At 41.9% G+C, this 22,509-nt stretch overlaps 1 protein-coding gene across 1 annotated transcript in view; it reads left to right on the forward strand.

Moving 5' to 3' along the window:
- The first annotated feature begins 4,483 nt into the window (after window positions 1–4,483).
- Window positions 4,484–22,509, forward strand: part of LOC109481882 (vesicular glutamate transporter 3-like) — a 70,246-nt gene continuing 52,220 nt past the window's right edge. The window contains exon 1 of the mRNA XM_019784513.1: window positions 4,484–5,006. Coding sequence (XP_019640072.1) covers window positions 4,912–5,006 — 95 coding nt within the window. The 5' untranslated portion in view covers window positions 4,484–4,911. The remainder of the gene's footprint in view (window positions 5,007–22,509) is intronic.

Genomic DNA, 22,509 nt, shown 5'->3' on the forward strand with positions numbered 1-22,509 from the left:
CCTGTCATTGGGTGGAGAATATGATCAAATGATATAATATATGCAAATGGGCTCTTATAATTTGCATATTGGCAGTAAAAAATGTATAATTCGTCAGCAAACATGAGTTGGCAAAGGTATGTCAGAGGTCATACTTGCATATAACCAACAATATCATACGTTGTCCATGTTAAATGGTAAGGATTTCACCAGTGTGTTGTATGTTACTAGGTAGGGGCTATGTGAATAATTTGTATAAAAATTTTGCTAATGAGCAGGATTGTAAATGTAAGCCATTTATGCGATCATCACTATGCATATTAAGCTTTACGAAAGCACTAAACATGTCATGGAGGTATGAGATTGTCGAACTCTAGTCTTAATGATGTATTGTACATGTGTTATATGTTTTTTTTACCTGAAATAAAGAAATGAATAAAAATGAAAATGTAGATTGTGTAGCAACGGGAGAAATGAAATGTATAAGTTTGTAAAAATCCCCTATTTTATACGCTTAAGCACTAGAAAATTTATATTCCTGATGCAACTTGACAAATCTTCCTTCAAAAACATATCTGTTCTTTTTATCTTTACTATAACTGAAAACCGAGAAGTTTTTATAATCTAATGATAGTTTTATTTTTTATCTATCAATCGCATCTGTTAATCATATTTTGTTGTGACCTGTACTTGTAGTCCAATACTACATAAATGTGCAATAAAGGTCGCCATTCATTATTATATACTAGTAGATTACATTCGTTTCTTTCAAAATCACGCCCGAAGGCTAATTCCTTTCACAGAGTCAAAGATACCATACGGTATAATACATTAATGATATGATATGAAACATATGATATAATACATTAATAATGATATTAATAAAAAAAACACAACAACGATCTGGAAAAACTTATACTTCTACAACTACGCTTGCTATATATGAATAAAGTTTGACTTCTTCTTTGGAGGCAGTGGATAAAATAAAAGTAGAAAATCCGGCGAATTCACACCAATCGTTGGGGAATTGGCTTCGTCTCTGACGGGTTAAAATTTCCCCTCTATAAAAATCCAGGCGAGTTAGCAACCCTGCCGATACCTGCGTGCCGTCGCCTTGGTTCCCGCGCGAGAAATTCATGCAACGACGAGTCCCCGAGGAAATTTTCCCCTTCGATTTTCACCCACGTCCAATGTATTCGAGGCGTCGGCTCGGTAATTTGAAAATTGTGCAAATCCAAGGTCCCTGACGACGAGGCACTGCCCTGCATAAGGTTTCACCGAGTTAGCTTTGCCGAGACCTTGGGTTAGCTGCAGTCACTATATATATACACAAAAACCGACGGTCAAACACCCGCAAGACTCAAGACTCCATTCAAGACCATCCTTGCATCTTAAAGGAGAAACGACGGCTTCCCTTGAGGTTGAGCTGTTCCTTAAGGTGAGAGTCTATAGCAGAGAATTGAGATGGTTTAATGTTGGCTGCTGTGAGTGGTGCATGTTGTCGCATAAGGTTCATCCACTTAAAACAGTGCACCAAGCTTTAACGTTGTAGAGCCGAAATAGAACAAGATGGCGACATTGTGTACTATAAAGATGAAACAAAAGTAGAAAATCCGGTGGATTCACGCCAATCTAGCGAGAGAACTGTACCCGTTATGGAAAAGTTGGCTCACACGTCGGAATTGAGACGTTTATGTCGGGGCATGGGGCAATTATTCTAATCGATGAAATCGCGCCCCAAATTGACAGTTAACGAGACGTCTCCGGACCTACCCGGCAATTACCGAGTGTTTAGGCGAACATGGGTCGGGACCGCGAGCCCTCCTGTCGGCCATTTCCGTACCGCGGGCTCGCGTTAGTCATAACAACCAGACCTAGTCTCCAAACTAGACTTCTTTGCAGGCTGAATAAGTGGTAGAAATCGGCCTAAAAAGGACTGTAACTTGCGTGGTAAATTAGCAGGGCATAGAGGGCCCAATTTGCCTGGCCAGCTAACTCCCTTGGCCAGTTACGTTCCTTTATAGGCCGATTTTTACCACTAATTTGGCCTGCAAAGGAGTCTGAGGAGAGACTAAACAATACCTGCGAGCCAGGAATGTGAAACTGTATTAGGAAACTGTATCCAGAACCGTGCTCATCTAGTTCTGTGCCTGAATGGGTTGAAAAGGTTAGGATCAGGCACGGTTCTGGATAGTCTCTGCGTATCCAAGAACGTAGATATGTCCAGCTGGGTTTGGTTCTGGATACGCGTGGACTATCCAGAACCGTACCAGAGCGTGATTTTGGATAAAGCACGGTTCTGGATACAGCATATAGTGAGATATCCATCATACCGCGAGGCCAGCGCACCTGACAGGCGGTTATAACGTGAGAATACCGTCCCCTGGGAGACCTGGGGTGTTGTATGGACAGAGCTCCTGCATTATTAATGGTACAGTACAGAGGGGAGGGACACAGTCATCCCAATGATAATACAACCACCAAAGGAGAATTCCGATTCATATATAGATATAAAATTCCGTTTTTCAAACGCTGGGCTTTGTCTAGTTTATGGGAATTCTGTAAGATCTCGGACTCATTCTCAAACGCAAGGAGAGAGGTATTCTGACAGAAAAAAAAAAGAAAAAAAGAGCAACCTTTTGTCTTGCGTTTTTAAGACTAGAGGAATAACGAAATGCTAGGACGGTGTTCTCAATAATATTAGAATTATGCCGTACGTCCAACCAAACTAGTCTTCGGCAGATCTTTTGGTGGATGCCTGATGGTATTAAATTGGCCAGGTAGTATATAAAGAAGTATAAAAAGGAATTACCATACACGTCAAAAATCCATCCATCCATCCATCCTTCCATCCATCCATCCATCCATCCATCCACCCATCCATCCATCCATCCATCCATCCATCCATCCGTCCATCCATCCATTTTTCCATCCATCAATCAATCCATCTTTCAATCCATCTTTCCATCCATCCACCCATCCATCGGTCATAGCTATTCGATAGCCGAAGCCTGTAACCTCTGCTTGGAGAGTACAGCAAAATTCCAGTGTCGAACGATCCGCCCCCGTTAATTGAGACATGATAGCCTGAGTGACAGTCACCACGCCCAGGTAATTTACTGGTTATTTAGCCAAACAAACAGATCATAAAAGAAGTAATACCCGGCGCGTGTGCGCCATTATTCAGGCCCCGCCCTTGTGTGTGTGTCTGTGTGTGTGTGAGGGAGAGAAGGCAGGCCGACCGGAAACGCCAGAAGGCGAATTGCTCTCAGCCATGCCGGGCTGGCGGAAGTTTCCTCCGGGCAACATTCCCCCTGCCACCCCGCACACTTGTACACCCGGCAGTCATATGGCTCAAGTCTGCACCAGACTAGCAACGCGGAGTCAAAACAGTAAAATGTTGCCACAAGCAAAATAATCAGCGATTTACCACCGTAGACTTCATCTGGCCGCAATTGTGGACCTGTGACTTCCCCGGCCAGTCAGACCATATCCTTGCCTAGCTCCCTTTAGGAAGGCCTGGTGGAGGCTAATACGGCACTCTTCGCGACCCACAGTGGCCTAATTTGTACTCAGCTAAAATACGACCCCCCTCCCCCTCCATCCTCCCTAGCGACCAGGTAAAGAGAAACGGGTCACCTCTAGCACAGGCGAGAAATTCAGACCCCTTTTTTCTGATCTCTGCCATGAAAGATTACCTACATGCTAGAAAACAGTGTCGACACGCAGTGCGTGAGATATGTGTACACGGTCTGTGAAACAGAGCTTATATCTCATCAGTTAGAGATTAGATTTCTAAATCAAAGAGAAGATTGTGGTATCCAGACCCGTGCTTTATCAAGAACCGTGCTTTGTAGAGCGTAGCCAGAATTGGGCAAATCTACGTTCTTGGATACGTGAAGACTATCCAGAACCGTGCCTGATCCTTACCCTATAACCCATTCAGGCATAGACTGAACTAGATAGGCACGGTTCTGGATACACAACCGGGGCTAGGCACATGTTTCATCCGTTACAGATGAAGACGCTTTCCGTGGGCTAGGCCTGACTTTCCCCCGACTTTCATTAATGGCTTGTAGAGGCGTGTAGCTATTGGTGGGTTCCAGTTCGACCGCCTGTCCGCTGAGACATGTTGCTCTCTCCTCTAAAAGCCTAGCCTCCTTCGCAGTCTTGTTGGGCGTCAGCGTTATTTTTTCTGTGAGCGACGCGAGTAATATGCCGCGGAGGGACGATTTACTGCCGAGGGAGTTTTTGCCACGGAGAGAAGGTGTTGGAGCGCGAAACCTTCTCTCCGTGGCAAAAACTCCCTCGGCAGCAAATCGTCCCTCGCGGCCGCATATTACTCGCGTCGCTCAGAGAAAAAAAACGCCGACGCCCAACAAGACTGCGAAGGAGGCTACTAAAAGCCCCGGCAAGCCGCCAGGGCTCCTCTTGCGCATGCGTTCTCTCCCCTCCGGATATGATAAACAGAGTTGCAATATTTATGCCAGGCGTCATCAAATAAATAATTCGGAGGGGGCTTGATGTAAATTCAATTAGCTAATGTGAGATGAGACCGAGCTAAGTGATCACGCTTTTCTCTCTCCTCTCTCTTTCTCTCGCCTACAGAACAGCCTGAAAGAGTCCTTCAGACGTGTCTCTTTAGACATTGTCTGTTCTGGTACGGTCCGTGGTTGTGTGACGGAGGAAGGACAGACAGCGTGCCGCTGCCTACAGTGTGTCCCAGCCCTGTACAGGGTCCAGACGCCGCGCAACTTTGTGCGTCTCGCCTCCGAGCCGAACGCGAGAACATGACGGTCTGTCTAGCAGCCGAGCGGGCCTGAGCATCGCCCGGCTCCCTCCCCCCGTACCCCCAGCGTTCTGTTAGTCCGAGAAGAGAGAGTGTCGAGTCTACAGCTTGGGCAGAACGGACGGAGTACGTACAACATCGCCATGCCTTTCGGAGGCTTCGATTCGCTGAAGGAAAAGGTCCTAACGCCGTGGAGCGAGAAAGACCCCATCGCTAAAGTCAAGTCGCCGATCTCAAAGTGAGTACCACATCTTATAACACTGTACATCGTTAAAACCGCTTCTAAACTTCATAAGCTCTCATTTATTAAGGCAATTTGACCAGGGATTCAGTTTAATCTATAGAATAGGAATCTAGGCTTTAGGAGTGTATGAGAAGTCGACTGAGCTGCCTAGTTTTATTAGGAGGGCCCAGTTTCGTAGCCTCCTCCCGTTTGAATACGTGCACACCTGTTCTACTGCTAGTGCTGTAGTGGCTACGGACGTAGTCCGTGGGTCGACATTATTAGTTGTGTTGCCAACTCGGCCTGCATATTCCCCGGCCGGCCGCCCGTAACTTGTACTCCGGGCACCGCTGCCCGCCATGTACGGTTTATAAACGGGAATTGACGTATCGTATAAACATGGGGGCGCCTTAACTGGACACGTTATCTATGGCCCGACGTCAGGGGTAGTTTCTAATGGACCAAGAGAGCGAGGGAGAAGCCCAGGGGTACAGGAGGAAAACCTCAGGGTGGGGACTAGAAATCCTCACCGGCTATCCAACCCACCTGTCCCGGGCAAAAATAGCCGAGATGAGCGCTATAAATTTTAATGTCCCCGAGAAACACTAGACATAGTCGCCATTGTTGGTTGCCACGCAAGGTTGACAAAGGTGAACCTTTATTAGCTATGCAATGCAGTCGGGCGAGGCCGGTGGAGGAATGTGTGTGTGTGTGTGTGTGTGTGTGTGTGTGTGTGTGTGTGTGTGTGTGCGTGTGTGCACGCGCGTATGTGGTGTATGTCATTGTGTGTGTATGTGTAACATACCAATCAACCACAGCCACTGCACCAGAGCGCTAGCAGAGAAGACGGATGGGCTGTTAATGATGTTAGGCAACAATGTGTATAGACCGGGGCTTTCCACGTAATTAAATAGCAATCTGCTGCGTGTATCGCTCCTGCCATTACGGTATTACCTCTTTAACCTGCCCACAGCCAGCCACTATGTACATGACGGTAACGTTACAGCTACAGCGAAAACTGTGGAGTGGATTTTAAAGGCATCCCGTGCAGTTTTTAGGGCTTGGAAACTCTATTTTTCAAAGTCAATATTCCAGTCACTTATCTACATACTGAGTTGAAAATACACGATACCAATGTATATTGACCATCACGGAGCAAAAATACCCAAAATTCTGACGGAAAATGGTCACTGGAAGGGTTGATTTTTAGGGTACCACCCATAAAATGAAGGACTCATCTTGGGGTTTGTTTCTGCAGTTGGAATACCCTTACTTACTTAGACTTAGTTCCTCCCGTGCAAGGCACATTGGGCAGCAAGTCTTCTCCACTCTGCTCTGTCTTTGGCGAGAGACTCGGCATCCTTCATGATACCCCCTTGCTTTCCAGATCTTTTTGGAGGGTACTTTAAATGTGCTAATGTTCAAAGCTTGAACCTCTGCTTGGAGAGTTAGCCTCCGAAGCAGGCTTATAGAACTGGGGGTTTGGTGGTCTTCGGCTGTTTTCTGATTAGCCAAGTTCTAAAAAAAACAGGGGTAATTCAACCAGGCCGGCTATGTTGTCTATATGCAATCAGAAAATAACACATAAAAGCTCTCAAAGACACTGAAGACCCCCAAAACCTCCAGTTTTTTGGCATGCTATGGAGCCTATTGGAGAATAACGTTAACTGGGCACGGCGAATTGAGATCAAGCGCTGACGGTGAAACCCCGTCACACACACTTACCCGCCGCATTGTCGGCAACAAGTCCGGCTACCCAGCCCGACAAAAGGGGCAGGATTGCGTTTTCACGGCTGGAGGGAGGCGAGAAATTGCGTTTGGGAGCGGAACGCTCGTCTGTGTTAGCCTCCATAGCATGCCAAAAACGTGGGGGGGGGGGGGGGGTAGTTCAGGGTCTTTTATGTGCTATTTTCTGATTGCATATAGACAACATAGCCGGCCTGGTTGAATAACTCCTGTGTTTTGTAGAACTGGGCTAATCAGAAACAGCCGAAGACCACCAACCCCCAGTTCTATAAGCCTGCTACGGAGGCAACGTCTGTGTGGTTACAGGAAAGATGTGTGTTCAACCGGAGGATTCAAATTGGGTATGTCGGCAGACTGTGTCACTGTTAATACATGGCGGGCAGGGCTGATGTTTATATATGTGTGACACCTAGTGGCGGGTTTAAGGTCTCTATGAATATAGAAAATGTCAGGAATCGCACAAACAGTGACAAATTAAAACAGGAATTGCTCCTCTAAAATCATGAAACAATTGATAGTCACATTGTGCACGTTTGTGGGAAAGAACTCTTTTCCAGCACGTAATGACCGTATAAAATAATTGACAAATATTCTAGGTAATTAGCCTATATAGTATTCATACGTATACACACATCAAACAATACTTTTTCTGACATTAGTACACTCACGTAGGCAATCGTTGTAGATTTATAATCTATGCAACGGATTTATATTCAAATATTCAATATTAATCAATATTTGTGTATATACAGATAAAATTGTACATTAGAAAAACAGTAGCAAAGAAAAAGGAAACACATCTATGGTACAGAACAGATTTGTGTTGGCTTGTTTTATACCTTTGAATAAATAAGTAAAGGTCAATTTGTCTTCTGATGTAAAATTTGACAAGGCTCCGTGCCTGTGTGGTTATAGTAGTATAAATATTAAAGTCTCTTACATGATACTGCAGTGGAGATAATATATTAACCTTCTCCCTGCTAACCTAAGTCCGTAACCGATACAAACTTGGCGACAAACAACTACTTTAGCAGGTTGAGGGTTAAAGTCACAACATTGATCATTACGGATTTGCTTTGTCGTAAAATAAGAACGAAAGGGGAGGGGTGAAGTAAAAGTAAATATAGAGTTGCGAAAAGAACAGAAAGGGCTTTAAACAAAAGAAAGTAACATCAAATGACTCTTCCTATTCCTCTCCTTGAGCCGTCCAGTTATTATTGCAAAAGTAGTACCTTTTGGTAACTTTATTGATGTAAAATCCTCTCAAAGTTTTTAAACTTAAAAAAAGGTGTCTGAACACTATAGCAGTGGGCTTAATAGGTGATATACTAGTATCGTGATTAAGCTCACCCCACCCCCCCTCCCAAAGTAACATGAAATGTGCTAGAGAAACCTTACAAACTTTACGAAAGACGGCATTTTTTCTTTAGTCATTCGGTTCTCCCTGAACTGTAGAATTTTTTCGGAAGCACCTGTCTCCCGACATGAAGCAGACGTCACATGACGTGTCCATCGTACCGTGCCCCCCTCCCCACCCTGTCCGCCATGATGGATTACAGGGATTTCTGGGATATGCTCTTTCCACACACCGCACCCATAAAGCCGGATAATGATATCTGGAAAATGTATGGGGGTCAGCGCGGGAGGGCACAATTGTTCGACTCCGGACAAGCCTGCGCTGCATTATTAAAGCCGAGCCGGGTCCGCCGGGTCCCCGCAGGCACGCTGTGATTGGCCCGCTACGATATTAATCTGCGAAAACATGTCATTAGGTCCAATAAACCCGGCGTTGATGGCATTGATCGTTCGGCGCGCGGCGGCTTTTCGCACCCGGGCATGGCGAGGAGTAACGCCTGCTTAGCTAGACCGCCTCTAGTCTGAAACGGGGCTCAGAAGTTCCTAAATTTCTACCACAGAACTCCCCCCCTTCCCATATTCCTCCAAGGTACAATTAGGACGTGTTTTGATGCCCTTGCAGGTGACACATCTTCAATGATGCCGGCTTGGGTAATAAAGTGATAAAAGATAGAGTAATGAGCCGGGGTGTTCAGATAGGTATGATTTATGGACTTGAGTGCTAGATTGAAGGGCAAGATATTCAGACACGAAGGGAATAAAAACAGCGATTTTTGTAGGTGAGGATGAGAAGTTGGTGAGAGAACGGGACATTAAGTTGTACATTACGGGGAAAGCTATCGCTACAGGGCCGTATCGTTGCGGTATATTGACGCCCATGCCTCATGCAAGGGGCGATTAGCAATTTGTCCCGAATAAAGGCGCAAATTTGTCGCGCAAATTGGTAAATTGCGAAGTGAAATTGCGTAATTTTGCGGCTATTTGCATGCCTGATTGCCGATTTGTTGCAGGCCGGACCCGGGGTTATGAAGACGTGCGGTGCTGCCAATATGTCAGCAACTCTATCGCTACCATCTCTCTCCGGACCGGGAACCTAATTCTGCTCGCGCCGAAAATTGTCTTGTGTTTCTCATTTCTCTATCGATTCCGTGTTCCGGCGGCCTAATCTACCAGTAAGGGGAAGAAGATTACATTGCAAGGCTATAACCAACCGTGCAAAATTAGACCGGGGAAGTCAGAACCCAGTATTAACGACCGGGGGACGTACTGTACAACAAACTAGAGCGCGGGCCGACCTCAACTAATTTTCGCAAAGAGCGGTTGATACCCGTGGATCAGCTCGGCGCATTTGCGCGGATTTGTCCGCAATACCGGCGGATTTCGGGCAATGGAATTATGTGGATTAGGGGGAGGGTTTACGTTGATAGAGAGTGACGTTTCCGCTGTCTCTGGCTGGGAAAATTGTTCCGGAAGGGTACTGATGTCTCAATTTGAGCGGGCTGAACCGGCCTGAGCGACCGCTTCACACCATAGCCCGATGTTACGGAGACAAACAGTTTGAACGTATCCAGAACCGTGCCTATCTAGTTCTATGCCTGTCAGCAGGGTGACGTTAAGGTTAGGATCAGGCACTGTTTTGGATAGCCTCCAAGAATGTAGATTTGTCACGGTGCTGGATACGAATGGACTATCCAGACCAGACCGTGCTTGGGCACGGTTCTGAATGCAACAGGATGCGATGCCACGGTTCTGGATATGAATGGACCATCCAGAGCCGTGGCTGAGCATGGTTCTGGATGCCACACGATGTGATGCCACGGTTCTGGATATGAATGGACTATCTAGAACTAGAACCGTGGCGGAACATGGTTCTGGATAAAGCACGGTTCTGGATACAACAGGATGTGATGCCAAGGTTCTGGATACGATTGGCCATGGTTCTGGATAAAGCATGGTTCTGGATGCCACACGATGTGATGCCACGGTTCTGGATATAAATGGACTATCCAGAACCGTGGCTGAACATGGTTCTGGATAAAGCACGGTTCTAGATACAACAGGATGTGATGCCACGGTTCTGAATACGATTGGCCATGGTTCTGGATAAAGCATGGTTCTGGATGCCACACGATGTGATGCCACGGTTCTGGATATAAATGGACTATCCAGAACCGAGTCTGAACATATGGTTCTGGATAAAGCACGGTTCTGGATACAACAGGATGCGACGCCACGGTTCTGGATATACATCGACTATCCAGAACCGTGGCTAAACATGGTTCTGGATAAAGCGCAATTCTGGAGACACCATGATGTGATGCCACTGTTCTGAATACGATTGAACTATCCAGAACCAAGTCTGAACATATGGTTCTGGATAAAGCACGGTTCTGGATAAAACAGGATGCGATGCCACAGTTCTGAATATGAATGGACTATCCAGAACCGTAGCTGAACATGGTTCTGGATAAAGCACGGTTCTGGATAAAACAGGATGCGATGCCACGGTTCTGGATATTAATGGACTGTCCAGAACCGTGCCTGGCCATGGTTCTGGATAAAGCACGGTTCTGGATATTAATGGACTCTCCAGAACCGTGGCTGAACATGGTTCTGGATAAAGCACGGTTCTGGATACAACAGAATTCAGTATCTCAATTTTGAGCAGCCCCAGTCGGCCTGAGCGATCGCCCTACACCACTCAGGTGTCACGGACACAGTTTTCTCACGTAATCTGCCAACTCTAGGTCGATACGGAGTTCCCCGCTACAATGTGTCATTAAGAGATCACAGCAGCGGGCAATTAAACAATGCAATCATCCCAGGCTCGGTATCTAAATAAGAAATCTATTTCGCCCGGAACTAGGCGCCCTGTCCATTCAAATTACGGGAAAGGAAGGGGGTGAATGGTATTATTTCCCGGAAAATAAAATATCGAGAAGCTTATATAACAATGGATTTAAAAAACAACAACATGCAATTAGGTTATGGTCTACACATGTACATAAATGGGTAGTCTGATAATGATATGAATGCAACTTACACAACAATCAAACCATTAACGACCACTAGGAACAAATTATCATTTTATTGCACGCTGTACAATATGTAGCATATGTCTAGCTCATACTTTTTGCCGCAGGTGTTTTTTTTAAGTCTGGCAGAGGAAATTCTTTCATTAGGTTTTTGCTGATTTCTCAAAGTTTTGAAGGAAAAATTTGTGATAGGATTTGTGTCAATATAATGAGACGTTCAAGCACACATTTTTGCCAACATTGTTTTTGAACGTGCCCAACAGCTAATTGTAATGTCAGAAACACTACCGAAAGATAAAGAAGTCCAACACATGTTAGGTATACACTGATCACGTATAGAATATCTAAATATGAGTGAGGCATACCAGCAAGATCATATAAGGTGTGTTTTTTTTAAACCTGAGTCAACAAAGCATTCTATAAAGCATTTTTGTGAATATTTACTACCAATTTTTTTAAAAAATGTTTCCATGAAGGTTCATTTATTGATCATCATCGGTGTTATTCAATAGTGCTTTTATGTTAGATGGAGTATATAGACACACTTTTGCAAACAGACAATAAAAACAACATAATTAGTAGACATTAGAAGGTCCTTATAAAACATACAAGATATTAGAACGTTCTTCTATACCCCTATAGTCTCTACGTAATTTCTCTGAAACAACATACTTTACCAGCAATGATTACCAGCAACATAATACAAAAAGGTATTAGACTGTTCTACAACATGCCAAATATTCTTTTCGCAAAAAATAAGATAGCTCTAAAACAACACCCATTACGATATGATTACCAAGTCAGACACAGCAGCTAACGAAGAGTCGTGATGTATGATTCATCATACGGCAGTGCTGGGCGCTGACACGCGCATTCATCACTGCCAGGGCCCGCCTGCACGGCCCCACAGAGACCGGCGCTCGGGAATACATCAGCCGGCCTTCCTGCCGCCTCACCCGCTAACGAGGGACGTCTAATTTGTCACAGAATTTCCGTGTTGACATTTCATAGACTTAATGCGCCGAGAAAACTCACGTAAAGCGACGTGCCTGGATGGATGGGCTCGGTGCTTACAATCATTATTGACAACTTTCAACAAAAACCCGTTGTCTCTTTTGCAGGGTTTTAGCCAGCTCGAAATTTTTACCGTCAACCCCAGGTCAACCCAATTCGCGAAAAAAAATTACGTCAATGTGAAAAAAAAAATTCCGTCAATGATTACTTAAACTAAAGAGTGTCTGCCTTTCACGATCCGGTCCCGCACACTTCATGCATTCAGTGTTCTGAATACCCGTCAAGATTGCAGAAAAAAAAAACACAATCTGCAATTTTGCAGAAAGGAAAAAAAAATCTACAGTTCTCATAAGGAGACAACACACAATGAACAATCCGCTATGCCCTTTGTTTTGACCCGCTCAAATCCCGGCATCTGTAATACTAGCGTCCAGAATAGAAATGTCAGCTTACCATATAATCTCCAAGCAGAGGTTTAGGCTTTGGCTTAATTTTTTACTACTTGTTTTTGGACGTTTTATCTGGCTTCTTTTTTTTTAACTGAATCATTTTTTCGCCAGACAAACATACTGGATGCTGCATGGAAAATTATACTGTCTTGCCAATTCGATACTGTCTTGCAGCTACCGAAACATCTGCTTGGAGATTAAGCTAGCCAAATATTTAGGTCTAAATGAATTCGCATTTTATAAAGACTAGATCTGGTGTTACAGAGTTCTTTTATGTCACCATGGTGATACGCTGTATTAACCTCAAAGTTTTTTTTTTCATTCAGTATGAATTCTTGATCACAAAAATCCTTTGTCTATATTGTAATATTAGGGTCGACAATGGAAATGTTAGCTGGCCAAATATTCATGACTTTAAAAAACATTCGCTGATAAAGACTAAAACTGGGGTCACATGTTTCTTCCATGCCAACAGTGGCGTATATCTGGTATATGCATCTCAAAGTCGGCCTCTTCAGTATCTCAGATCTTCATTCTAAAAACATGAAAGTCTTTTTTTTTCTTCTTCCCCCTCACGCGAAAATATTCCTCATCTCTTCATAGCCCGTTAGTCCTGACATTTGAGCATTCTTTGATCTTTCACAAGGTTTTTCCCCAGACGACGCTGAACCGACTGCATTCATGTTTATTGGTACGCTCCGATTGATAGATGAATACATCGGGGGCCAGGCGAGAGATATTCTAGCTTCAGCCTGAATAAAGAGAACCCCACAACAGCATCAACTCGATAGGAGATAAGGTTCGGGTGTATTATTCAGTCGCCACCGTGAGTACATCGCTCTTTGAGCGGCAGTGAAAAGAAAGAGTGACTGATAGAGAGCCGGGTTTTCCGGCTTACAGAATAACACATTTCCGGAACACATTTTGATGGAAAATCTCCCCCTCTTCTCTTGGGAGCTGTGTGCGTTTTGTTGCACCAGCCATGTTATCTAGACTATAGACGGACTGTATGTTTCTGTCTTTAATGATAAAGGTACTTTGAAAAGCGATTTTAGGGCAGTAGAATTGTTTTTTAAGCCAATTTTCTGGTCAATATTTTTAAATGTAGTAACTTGAGTTAACCCTATCTCATATATGCATAGCATAATGATATCTGTGAAGCAATGGAAATCGGTTGCTTACTAGTATTTTATATCGTAGGCTGGATCTAGCTTTTTATTATTGGCACCAAAATCAAAGTGAATCCTCATGTGGCTTGTTTCTAGGCTTTTTCAAACACTCAAAGTATGAAATTATGACGAAAATGTGCTAAGACAGGCCAGTTAGTGTCAAAATCAGACAGATTTCCTCATCCTGAATATTATGCTGTTGTTTTTTTGTTTTGCTGTCCTAAAATTTCATTCTGTGCCTTTAATTTGTACAAACCAATTTTATACCAAAACATTCCTGAATAACGTGTTTTTTTACCAATCAGTCCACTATGTATGAACAACAGATTATACACACAGAAAACTCCCATAAGCAGATATTGCCCTGTCAGACTGGGTGATTGATGTTTAAGAGGATCTAAAAATATTACCCCGCCTGGGAGTTGGCAATTAGAAAATCAGCTTGAAAAGGATGAAGGTAGATCGGAGAATAAACACACCGAAACACTAAGGGGTAGAATAATAGTTTCCAGTCTTCAAAACTACGCAAAACACATTCATCTTATAGTTTCTTTCTTGTGAGGCAGTTGATAAATTTCAAAAGGCACCCAAAGCGATTTTAGAGTGGTAAAACTGTATTTTTATTTTCAAAGTCAATTTTCTGTGTTTTCTAAACAAATGTAGAGAGTTAAACGGGCTATATCCTATAGCATACTGATATCTGTGAGGCAAAAATGCAATGACACTGAAGGAAAATGGTTGCTTGTTTTGTAGTGTAGGCGGGTTCTATTTATTGGTGGTACCAAAAATTCAAGCCTTCGGAAATTGCTTGTTTTGGGGCTTTTTCAAACGCTTGGATTATGAAATGACGTTGAAAAATGCTACGAAATAGCAGTAAATGTTAATATCAGAGAGATTTCCTCATCCAGAATATTTCTTGTTTTTCGTCCAAAAATTGCATTGGATGCCTTTAAGATAACTATAAGACAATCATGATATAGCAAACACGTCAAAGCTATGGTTTAATCTGGAGATTATATTACAATATACACGTCATAAGTATGGTTTAATAATGGCTTATCTGATCAACCATAAGCACCTCGTAAATATGGGTTCATTCACGGAGTAACTCATGTGGAACATGTAATAACTGTGGTTATGTAATTAGTTAATCGCACAATGAACCTGCCATTGCAAAGCATTAACGTATGCATTACATCAATATTCCAATTATAACACCATTTACTTTTATTGAGCAGCACTTTTGCCTACCAGCAAAACAGCTAGAGACAGTATAACCGCAATATAGTCCGTACTTATAAACCTGGTTTTTTGACAACTCTTTCGTGGCATTTACGAAAAGTAGTGGATGCTACCTGAAACGTCTGACCGTTTCCGAAATCATATCCGGTGCTTCAGTAACTGTTTTTGGCGGATGACAATATCAATTCTTTGCTCAAGGAAGGTACAAAAATGTCAAAGCCTTATATCAGATATCCTGTGTGTCTACAAGGAACAACGGTAAAAGGGACAACGGTATTTTGAAAGTTTTAAATTGCTGGTGAAATCTGACGGGTACAAAGATGAAAAAAAAACATTTTGAATGACGTGATTTTCAGTGTAAGGTCATAAGTTTATACCGAAGATTTGGGGTAAATCCCATATCTGTAATCAAAGTGTTGGAAGTTAAAGCTTAGTCTTTATTTCATCATAAGTTTATAATATTTCTAATAACACTCTTTTGGCACTATCTGTAAAAATGTGTGATATAGATGTGTGCTTCACAAAGGTATAGCCGTCCTGTTTCTCCATACGGTTTCGTCTTACCACGCTTTCAGCACCAAGGACAGAGCTGTCATCAGATTTATACCGTAAAGCTCAATTTCTCAATTGAGTGAGAACAAAATAAAACCAAGATTGAAAAATCATCTTTAGATTTGCTGCCACATCTAACTTTTCTAGGTCCACTGAAGGTTTATTTCCATCAGAAACACAGGGTACGATAGAGGAACTGGGTTTCATCAACATTTCAGCGATGCATCTGTCTAAAACTGTCCGTCGATGTGAATATTTGCCCGTGTGACATGTAGGAACGTGAAACCCACACAAATTAACGCCGTGATATTCCGTAATATCATCCGCGGGACCAGGCGGGACTCGCGGGAGTTCCTGCGGGTGGGCTCATTACCGATGCCGAGAGATCCTTTATGAGCAGCCCGGTCCCCACGAGAGCCCGAGCCGAGCTCGATGATTAACTACGCCGTCCCAACATAAGGAGAGAAGGGGCTATGGGGATCACATTAGGCAGGTCCCACTCCCACCTACGTGTCCTTGACAATAGGCAAATTTGCTTTTCTCATCAGGCGGTAATTTGGGAGGTCTTTTCGTAATAAAATATGGAGATGAGAGCATCCAAGCGCGAAGGGCTCAATTTGCCGTCCCCGGGGTATCAGCGAGCGCTGGGAAGTGTGTGTGAGTGATGATGAATTGAGAGACTGGGTTGTGGCGTGACACGGCGTATACACAGAGAATCCCGCAGATATTATCTCTGGGAAAACGTAAACCTTTCAACATCCGGGACATTACAGTTGGTCCGATCCATATTTCCTGGATGCGTGCCTTTTCACGGTACACCTGTACAAATTGCGAGCGAAGCGAAGAAAATTGTTGATCTGAAATACGATCTTTTTAGCGTTTTCGTGCTTCTCTTTTCTTTTAGCGTAGTTGTAGGGCCAATCATACAATCATTGATCTAAAATACGATTTTTTTTACCTTTTTCATGCTCCCCTTTTCTTTTAGCTTCATTACAAGCTCAGAAGACTTAGATTTCATAAAGAATACGTGTTCTTCAATCATACTTCAATCATACAATCATTGATCTAAAATACAATTTTTTTTTTACCTTTTTCATGCTCATCTTTTCTTTTAGCTTCATTGCAGGCTCAGAAGACTTAGATTTCATAAAGAATATGTGTTCTTCAATCATACTTCAATCATACAATCATTGATCTAAAATACTATTTTTTTTTACCTTTTTCATGCTCATCTTTTCTTTTAGCTTCATTGCAAGCTCAGAAGATTTAGATTTCATAAAGAATATGTGTTCCTCAATCATACATTTTATTCATATTCGTGTCTCCTGTGCCGTATCAATCACGACCCTAAATGGAACACAAAGGTCACGGAGTCTTTTGTTGTTTCCTCCACCTGTTTGTAGAACAATGGAGTATTGTTTAGCGGGTGAAACAAGTTGATTGATAGCCATGTCTGGAGTGATGATTCAGGAAGGACCAATGGTGTTAAGAACGTAGCCATAGCCTCGAATCACGGGCTTTGGAAGAGGCTGGAAAGAGTATAAATTGTCCAAACAGACAGATAACATCCCAAATGAGTTGGTCCACTAAAGGAATATATTATGGAGAGGTAAATGTACTCCTTTAGCGGACCAACTACCCCGGTATGATATCTCTCTTTTTGGAAAATTTTTGCTCTTAGCCAGCCACTTCTAAAGCCTGGTAGAAGCTATTCGAAACGAATCATTGTGTGTTATATGTATACAACTAAGGGTCTACTATTGAGTGAACAAAACTTACAAGTAACACCAGCGATTTGACGAATAAGCAAGTTTTTTTCTGCAAGAATTGTGCGTTTTTTTGTCCATGAAACATATTTTTATATTTCGATCATATTCAATTTATATAAAGTCATAGGTCATACAAATCCCATGTGGTACCTTAACATGCGGTTTCCATACTTTTCATAATGTACAGGAAAAACTTTCATAATTTAATTGAATCCTCAAATATATTTCCTTCTGTACTAGCGTTGCCACAAATACACGTTTAGATTTGTTACATTTTTTTCTTTTCACCCCTTTACCATGCAATCACAAATTCCATAATTTTTTTCCACAGAAATCATAGCAAGCAGCTAGGTAATAAACAGAAATGCCATACGTTATATTTTCGTATATTCTGTGTAATTTATTTTTCTCTTGTTCTTCATGTTAGTGGTGCCATTAGTATTGAGTTCTTGAACGTGAGTGCGCCACCATTATGTATGTACTTTGTCTTATATATAAATATATTTGAATAGATAAACAAAAACAAAGATGTAGTCATTATAACAATGTAATGAGCTCATCCTTCAAAGAGATATCATATTTATCATGTTGAAATGGAACATTTTTCAAAATGATGTTTGTGGAGTAGTTCCTTAGTGTGAGCAGAAATATCAAGTGAATGCATCGAAAAAATGTACCCTTGAAAAGACGCCCATTTAGACAGTTTTCCCATGTTACTGAGGGCACGCCCTTCTACACAATAGAGCCGGAAGTCAGTATTATACCCAGGTCGCTTCCGTGCCTGGAGTGATAGACATTAGAGCCGATCGAGATTACAGGGCGTCTCCCGTACAGGATTTCCATCTGAACAGATTTCTAGTAGCCTCTACCAGGCTTCGGGAGGCGGCTGGAAAGAGTAGAAATCGGCCAAATATACAGAGAGATAACGTGGGAGAGAACATTTTGCCACAACCGAAATGTTCTCTCCCAGCAGACAAACTCCCCTGGCATGTTATCTCTTTATTTGGCCGATTTTTACTCTTATCTCTCTATTTGGCCGTTTTTTACTCTTTCCAGCCGCTTCCCGAAGCCTGTTAGAGGCTAGGTTTTGTAGTAGCAAAATCTTACCCCAGTGGCCCTCCCATAACTGCGGCCGACAACCTTTCCTCATTCATATTGGCGCCGTGAAAGCTGCGGTCGGCAGGCGGGGAGGGTCGCCCTCTCTCCCCGAGACAATAAAGACGTCGGCTCGGTCCTTGGAGAGGTGACCGGGAAGGCAGCTGGAGTAATGACTCGGCTGTATAACGGTGCTAATAACGCTACGTGTTAGAGGGTAGTGCCCGTTCGTGACCGGAAATTCTGCAGTCAAGTGGCGTGGTGTATTCATCAGCTATGTCTTGATTTTAATACGATCATTCTTATAAGTAGCACGGATGTATCTTAAAATGTGTAGATACATCTTTGGGCAACGGAGAACTTCCCGTCTTACAGGTGCTATGATCGTTGAATGTTTGGGTTCTTGAAAACTACCAGTAGGACCATGTATTGTCTCTGTAAATGTGACTTTTGTTAATCTGGGAAGCACATGTACATGCACACACAGACACACAGACACACACACACACAGACACACACACACACACACACACACACAAACCCTACTACACAAGCACGCACACGCACACACACGCACGCACACGCCGAGACACACACAGAAACAGTCACACTGACACTGACACACACACACAAACACACACACACACACACACACACACACACACACACACACACACACACACACAGAAAACTCTCTACCTCGCGGTTCAAACCCCATACCGATACTACACAAACGTGATTATCCTCTTACCAAATCGCGCCTTCTTTTATTCTCCATTAAGTTCTCATTATGATTTCATAAAGAAATGAATACCGAACAATATGAAGCAAGAGGTCCGTTAAATTGTCTTCATATAGAGTAATGTCAAACTTATCACAGAGGCGACAGGTGAACAAGGGAATTGTAGTCTAATTAGAATTCGCCTGTACATGTGTATTTTAACGCTGAACCATAATTTTGTTGCTATAACAATTTCAAAACATGTTATGGCGCGGTCACATTTCCCAGCCCGGGGCCCGGCCGGGCAGTCGTATGGAACGAAAATTATGATATATGACAGCAAAACACAAAAAATTTTTTTTTAGAAAATTAACCATGAGCACTATTTGTGTATACTCTTAATAAAAATTGTTTATTTTTCGTTCACGCAAACAACCCGGCCGGGCCCCGGCTTGGAAATGTGACCGTGCCATTATGTTTCATGGTTTCCGGTTTCTCGAATGACCCTAGCGAAACCGGCCAAGTCTAGACTTATATTCGGTCGACCCCTGACAAGGGACATGAATTTTAGGTCTGAGATCTCAATTAGTTTCAAACCCTCTGAAACATTATGTCACGCATTTTCAGACGCATTTTTTTCTACTGAGTAGATTGGGTGAAATATTTGTCCCTCTCCACAAATTAACAAAACGAGGAGTTCCTCCAAACAGCCTTGGTCCTGATTCAGATTCACATTGTTCAAGATCTCAGACGTACACCAAAATACGACCTTATCTGATTGTAGTTTTGACATAACCAGTATTACCTGCCCTTCAGATACTTTTTGCAATAAATATGCACTGTTCTCATGTTACATTCGAAATTTCAATGCGCCGAATCGACAAAGTCAGCACAAGCCAGTACCAGCAGACATTTTACATTTCCATATTCTATTTTTGTAATCCTGTATTTTTTTCTAAGCTGAAGTCACTCCATAAAAAACACAGAAATGCAAAAATAAAACATAGAGAAGCAAAAAAGAAGATATGCCTGAGGCGGTAGCAAGAAAATATACGGTTGTTGACTTACTGTCCATGGGGAATACGCCAAAACCACATTCCAAATGAAATCAACGTACAAATGTATCCGTGGAAAGAATTTCAGAATATTTCTAGGCAAATGACGGCTTTTCAGACTTCACATACAAAATCCACAGCCACTAAAAATCATGTATTGGCAAAATCTGTCCTGGTAGTGTATTATTTTGTGTAATCCTGTGATACTAGCCGTGACATGGCGAAAATTCGACATAATCCGATGAAATTGTGTAAGACGGTTTCAAGATCATTTGATTTAGATCCAGTCTCAATCCCAGGGTACAACTATTGTCAACGTCATTACCATATTCCCTGTGGTACCCTCATAAGAGCTGTCAACGCCCCTACCTTATTCCCTAGTGTACCCTTCTGCCTGCTGTCAACATTGCTGTGCTCACCTGCCCTCCCGCGTGGCGCAATTAGACAGCACATTTGATTTCAAAGGTTGCTCTAAATTATGCTGACATTTCCACATCACTTGATGTGTGGTGTAACTGACATCTACATGACTTTGACTTTGACTTTGTTGGGATCCATACTTAGCTTACAACAAATGTAGCTATTCTTCCTGTGGTCCTTCAAGACACACATGACACATTTACAAAACATAAATACATTGGCAATTACAACATATTAACATAGATTAAAATAAGGCTATATACATGTACACCATCACCACTTAATTTCATTCCATGCACTGGACATGCTGCGCCACAATCATTTTTGCAAGTTATTTCAAAGAGACATTAGTATAATGAAGCCTTTTTTGGAAAATAAATGTAATATGAAGACATTTCAAATGCAAAGATGAAAATCTAAGAGATTCTAAGATGTATAAATACTTTCTATAATTCTTCTTATTTGTTTATCGGTCTTAAGAACAATTGGTTAGTACCTTCAGTTTAGGACAACTGATTTCCAAGGTAGCCCAACAGAACAAGTTACAAAGGACATAGACATAAATCACATAAGTACATTGTGGGACAAAATTAACACAATAATAATCAAATCTTTTATGACATGGTTTTAATGTTATAAAATCGACAGCTTATATATTCGGTAGTACACAGCAGGCGCTATATGTTAAGGTTTGTTGTTTGCACGTATTTTGACGCAGATACTCGTATATGTTTCACAAGGCTCTAGGTGATTCTTCGTACAATAAAATTTTAATATGAAGGAAATGACAGCTTTTAAAAATAGTAAACTGTTCTTGCATGGACTGCTAACTGAAATACGTGTTTCTCGCTTTTTTATACAGTATTAGTACACAAACTTGCAGAATAAACTGATTTTTTTAGACTTTCTTTTGACAAACCGTGTCTAAACTTATGTCAATAAAGGTTAGACATCTACATTATGATATACACAAGGGGATTGTTACACAAGTAGTGGGGCTAATTACGAGTTTCAATATTTTTATTATAAAAAAAGTAGTATTTTATCTATTTACATATTTTTGCACTGCTGTAGTTGTTGCATCTAAAGATATATATTCAAAATATACATTCAAATCTGTCTGTACCATGTTTTTTTGGGATCTGCAAAATAGAAGTAAATATTACTACAGAAAGATAAAAGGAAAGACTTATGAAGACATACATAACGAACGAATTTATGCGCATGTTTACCGGTTTAGTTAACATTATTGTTGAATCAAGAAGGAGACATTTTTAAACACTTTTTTTTCAATCAAAAACGCCTGTACATATAGGTAGAATAGCTGACACTACATAAAAGCACAAGGCAAAATTACTTATTTCGCAATACTTATTGATAAATGTAGGATTTTACAGATTTGTTTTGTTAGCTAGTGTCATTTACGTAGTACTGTGTTTAGGCAATGACAGTGACAATAAACATTCTTGCATATTCACGCCATACATGGGCCAAATGCACTAGGTTAGATAGTCTAAAGTGCAAGGGTAGGAGGAACAAGTACTACATATGTTGCGTCTATATCTATAAGCTTTCTCTTTTTGAAACATGCACGAACACATTTAGTACGTAGACTTTAATTTAAATAGTATTTCTTATATGATATGATATAATATGTTTAAGCAATTATTTTTTTTCCGGAAGTACACATATTTCTGTTCTAATTGTAAGGAACGTAACATCTGTTATAATATATGTTATCTGTTATAATGTAATAGTATATTAACCTGACATATAAATGTAATTGTAGTAAACGCACGACGACCAGGCCGGATATTCTAGCTTGTTAACGTTTGGCCACAACATCTGTTATGTAGTAGTACCAGTAGTATGTCTATCTGAATTGTAACTGACAC

The sequence above is a fragment of the Branchiostoma belcheri genome, unplaced genomic scaffold (assembly GCF_001625305.1).
Source record: "Branchiostoma belcheri isolate BF01 breed outbred unplaced genomic scaffold, Haploidv18h27 scaffold58, whole genome shotgun sequence".
Lineage (NCBI taxonomy): Eukaryota > Metazoa > Chordata > Leptocardii > Amphioxiformes > Branchiostomatidae > Branchiostoma > Branchiostoma belcheri.